This window comes from Theobroma cacao, chromosome 3, assembly GCF_000208745.1.
Source record: "Theobroma cacao cultivar B97-61/B2 chromosome 3, Criollo_cocoa_genome_V2, whole genome shotgun sequence".
In the NCBI taxonomy this organism is placed as follows: domain Eukaryota; kingdom Viridiplantae; phylum Streptophyta; class Magnoliopsida; order Malvales; family Malvaceae; genus Theobroma; species Theobroma cacao.
The window spans coordinates 32988380-32993370 of record NC_030852.1 but is presented as its reverse complement, the minus strand read 5'-3'; the positions used below and the strand labels follow the sequence as shown (position 1 = coordinate 32993370).

Genomic DNA, 4991 nt, shown 5'->3' with positions numbered 1-4991 from the left:
CAGAGATACATGTTAGCCATTAACAAGACCAATAAACAGAAGGGAAAGAGATGAGGGGATTTCTTCTTCCTTTGTTTTTTTTTTACCTCTTCTCTCTCTCTCTCTTTTGCCCTCTTATATCTAGTAGATCATCCATCTTCTCTCTCTTTATTTCCTCTCACACACACTCTCTCTCTCTTTCTCTCACAAACCATAATCAAGAAAAGCAGATCCAAGGTGGTGGTTAAGCTGTCATTCTATCAATCAATCAATCAATCCACCAAAGAGAGCAATCATCAATCAATTTCAAAAGAGAAAGGCAAGGGGAATCAAAGAAGATGTCCTCCTCTTCTACCTTGTCTTTGGACCACCTCCCTCCCTCCGAGCAGCTCTGCTATGTTCATTGCAACATTTGCGACACTGTCCTTGCGGTATTCTTACCACTGTTTGCTAGCTAATTCTTTGCTCATTCATTACTTTCATCTCTTTTTCACTTTTGGTTTTTGTTCAACCTTTTGTTCACCAATTAGGGTCTCACCTAGGGTTTTCCTTTTCTTTCCTTTCTTAAGTCCTTGGCTATGTCTCCTTCATAAGGATGATGTTTTTCACTACGGATATTTCTTTTGGGGATTCTTTGTTTTGTGCTATATAGGTCAGTGTTCCCTGCACAAGTTTGTTCAAGACTGTAACAGTTCGATGTGGGCACTGCACCAATCTTTTACCAGTGAACATGCGCGGGTTGCTTCTGCCTTCGGCTAATCAGCTCCATTTGGCTCACAGTTTCTTCTCTCCTTCACACAATCTTCTGGTATATACATATACATTACGATGTATAAGCAATTTTAATTTACTATAGTTTTTTCTAATTAAACTGCTAAACATTTTTTTCGTTCTTATTTACTAACAAAAACTACTTGTTATTCGTATTTCATGGCATCTAGAACTAGAAATGAATTTTTTATTTTGAGCCTGGTTTGATGCCTTTATTCCAGGAAGAGATCTCAAATCCATCTCAGAACTTTTTGCTGAATCAAACCAACACAAATGACTTCGCCTTACCAACTCGTGGAGTAGCTGATGAGCTTCCAAGGCCTCCAGTTATCAACAGACGTGAGTGTCCAAGACTCTTATTCTTCGATTGTTTGTCTAAAACTTTTGCAACTGTTTTTGTCAAAGCCACTGTGCACTTGTTTTTTCAAAGATTCTCTAAAATCTTGCACTTTATAAACCTGTTCAGCATAAGAAAAAATCCTGACTGAGCAAAAAAGAAAATTCCTGTTCAACACACAGTGTTTTCTAGTGTCATTAAAGAAAGAATGGAAAGGCAGGGAATGATCATAGCACTTGCAAAAGAAGGCAATGAATCAGGCCATTTCCACTCTTTCTTACAATCTTGAAGGTCATTTCTCAAGGTGTTAGGCAAGAAAGAGTAAATAAAGAGAAACCTTCTTTTTTTCACCAATATACTAATGCCTGCCATTTCAGCCGTCTGTTTCAAAACCAGAAGCCCTGATTTAGAAATCAACTTTTCTTGTCTTTTCATTTATAATTGCCAGTCCATTTTTATTTTTTTGTTTCGTTAATAGTTGCAAAACTGAAAACTGCCCACATTCCTACATAAGTTGAGCACTGTATCACCATCACCCAGAAAACCAAGATGACATCATAGGCAGGCTAATTAATAATTTTTTTTTCTTTAACCTCTTGCTTCCTTGTTATTGGTAATTGATTATAGGCTTAGCCAAGTTTTACGGACAAGAAAACATCACTTGACACAGTGCTTCAGTCTTTCCTGGAAATATAGTCAGGAAAAGAATAATAGAGCATTTTCTTCTCCCGGAAATGTAGATAGTGGAAAAGGAATCTTATGAATACATTGAATAGAGAAAATTACAAAATGATGGTGAAGTGACAGTAGAGAAAGTGATTAAAAAAAGAAGAAGAAGAAGAAGCAGAGTTCCACTAAAAGTCAGTATAGTGATTTAATGTGTCTGAATCTCTTGTCTGTCCATTTTCAGCTCCGGAGAAGCGACAGAGAGTCCCCTCCGCGTACAACCGATTCATCAAGTAAGCAATCATTCAAGGCTTTTCTTTTTTGACATATATATATATATATTTGCTCAGCCTTTTGACGTTTATATATGTCAAATACATTTTCTATATATACATGTGTGTATGGTTTAATTTGTAGGTACATACATTTGTTTGCATTAACATTAAGTTGCTACATATGAAAGAAAAATGTGAATTGGATTTGGTGAATGAATCTCTGCTGCAGGGACGAGATCCAACGCATTAAGGCTGGAAATCCTGATATAACTCACAGAGAAGCCTTCAGTGCAGCTGCCAAGAATGTAAGATCCAAGACAAAAATCTTTGGGAATATATGATTTTCTTTCTTTACCAAATTAGGGTTTCTTATATCACACACAAAAACAAATTAGGGTTTCATTTAATTTACTTCTTTTTTTTTCCTATTCCTATACACAGTCTTTTGATGGGGTCTTTTGACTGATCCAATTCTAGTTTTTTTTTTTCCAGTGGGCCCACTTCCCACATATTCACTTCGGCCTCATGCCGGATCAGACTCCGAAGAAGACTAACGTGCGCCAACAGGTGACTTTTGCACCCTTTCCCCCCATACCCCATGGACAAAAATATAAACCCAAAAAAAGAAAAAGACCAGTTGAGCTTTATAGATATTACTTAAACTGATCGAACTTCTTTCCTTTTGAGTCTCTTGTAGGAAGGAGAGGACGTTCTCATAAAAGATGGGTTTTTTGCTTCAGCTAATGTGGGTGTCTCTCCTTATTAAGCAGTGAGACTGCTACTTTCCTTTGTTCCCCGTCTTGCAATCTGCCATTAGGTCTCTCTCCCTCTCTCTCTATATATATCTCTTCTCTCAGAGCAGTCTTGGTCGCAGCAGCTTATGATTTGTAGTGATGGGAAGAAGAACTTGCTGGTCAAAAAATTGCCGGTCAAGTTTGGCTACTCTAGTACTATTACTTTCATTATAACCCATCTGCTACTGGACCCCTTTTAATGTTTATATTTTGATCTAATTTAGTATGTACTTTTAGTTTTAGATAATATCCTGTGTCAACCTTTGCTTGAAAAAACCTGACTCTCTTAATGTCGTTTCTCACTGGTGACTCTTGCTAATCAACTACTTCTAGTTTACTGTCTCATGTGTTTCACAATGTTTTCCTTTCTTTCTGTTAATCAATCAGTTTCTTGCTTCATGATCACTTAAGAAAAATAGCCCTATTTATTAAATATATTCTTCCATTAATTTATGTCATAATAATATACATATCATTATAAGTGATCAAGTAAAATACAATCTGGCACCGGTATTTGGGTGTTGGGTTCTCTTTTTTTTATTGATATTTCTTATGCTTTTGTCACCGGCATTGTTAGGTGTAAAATCTTTAAACTTGAAAAATGGAATGAAGTATAGTTCTTCTTTGCAAAAAAAAAAAATACTACTTGGCACAGATTTAGTAATATATATAATTTTCTTCACTTTTATATTGATTTAAAATATTATATTTTATGTTTTGGCATCTTAGGCTGGTTTGCAATACTTTGACCATTTGAGAATACTATGGAATCTATCAAATATCTAACTGAACTGCTTCATTTACTAGAGTGGTTGCATGTCCATCAGTCCATTCGATATTTCCTCAACATGTGAGGTACAATTATTGCTTTTATAATTGAGCTGAGTACTAAAAAACGTGGAAGAAGTTGAGATGTTCTTGTATGTCGGTAAATCTGAAGTCATTTTCATGAGAAACTAACTGAAGGCAGCGTGATCACATCTCTTATCAAATTAGGAATTACCTGTTATCATATAAATATGCATGTGCGTGTGGTTGCTTTTAGGTTTGCTTCAAAAGAGGGAAACCTAGTGTTGTCTTTAGGGTCATATTATCAGTCACTAGACCTCAAAATAAGGGCAACTAATTACACACGTTAATGAAATCTTCAACGTGGTCTGTCTGGTGGAAAATATAATCTAAAATTTTAATTGCTCGTGTTGATATATATGCTTGAGGGTTTACTATATATAAACTTAGGAATACCAAATCCTTGGTCTTAATTTGACTGAATAACAAGGAAAGTATGAGGCTGTATTTGATACAAATGGCGATGAAGACCGCATAGCTTATTCTTTGCCGTATATTGATTGGTAAAGGGGATGGCAATATACTTAGCCAATCCTTGACTTTTAGGATTTCAGAGTGATGTGAGTTCATATATAATTTAAGATCAGCCAAGCTTCGAATTTCTCAGGACAGAAAATTCCATTGCCTTTTTTCACTAGAATTTTACAAAATCTTTTTCCAATAATAATAATAATAATAATTCAATGCATGTCAATTCTCAATCGATCTGTGTTCTATGAATATTATCTTGCTTGCCAACCTTTAATTGTTCTAAATTCTTGTCACGTTTTGAAAAAGATCAAAATACTAACATTCAATATCTCATTTAGAGGATCGTTCAGGCTTTTACTTACTCATTGACTATAAAATGTTTGATTGACTCAAATTTCTGAAGCAGATTTTCTACTTTAAAAGACAGAAATTTATTTCAAACTATGTCAATAAGATAGGGCTTTTTAATGTGGGTAATATTCTAGTAGACACAACATCATCTCTACCCCTTTTCACTCCTAGGCTAAAGGGAATTTATTTAAAAAAAAAAAGAAAACAAACTAAATAAGAGCCCTATAAATTAAGAAAAAAAGTCAAATTCCAACTCAAAAAAATTAAAAAATTTTAAAATCAAATGCATTTGCTTTCATGATGAATGTAGTGCACAAGCATGAATTTGTGATAGACAAAACTCGGGTGGAGTTTCTTGTGTGGAATTCGTTAAACTCCCCAATTAAATCAGGATGTGTGTTAAAATGGCTATCCAGCACCACACAGCAATGTCTATTGTAGTATTGTTGTCTGTATACGCAGGGCAGTTACGACGGGGTAACTTACCCTCTGCATGCA

At 35.1% G+C, this 4991-nt stretch overlaps 1 protein-coding gene across 1 annotated transcript; it reads left to right on the top strand.

Annotated features, from left to right (window-relative positions):
* LOC18606316 (axial regulator YABBY 1) lies at positions 1 to 3164 on the top strand. The gene is made up of 7 exons (XM_007039862.2): positions 1 to 410; positions 632 to 787; positions 972 to 1089; positions 1998 to 2046; positions 2258 to 2333; positions 2521 to 2595; positions 2726 to 3164. The coding sequence occupies exons 1-7, from the start codon at positions 318 to 320 to the stop codon at positions 2792 to 2794; spliced, it is 636 nt and encodes a 211-aa protein (XP_007039924.1). The 5' UTR covers positions 1 to 317; the 3' UTR covers positions 2795 to 3164.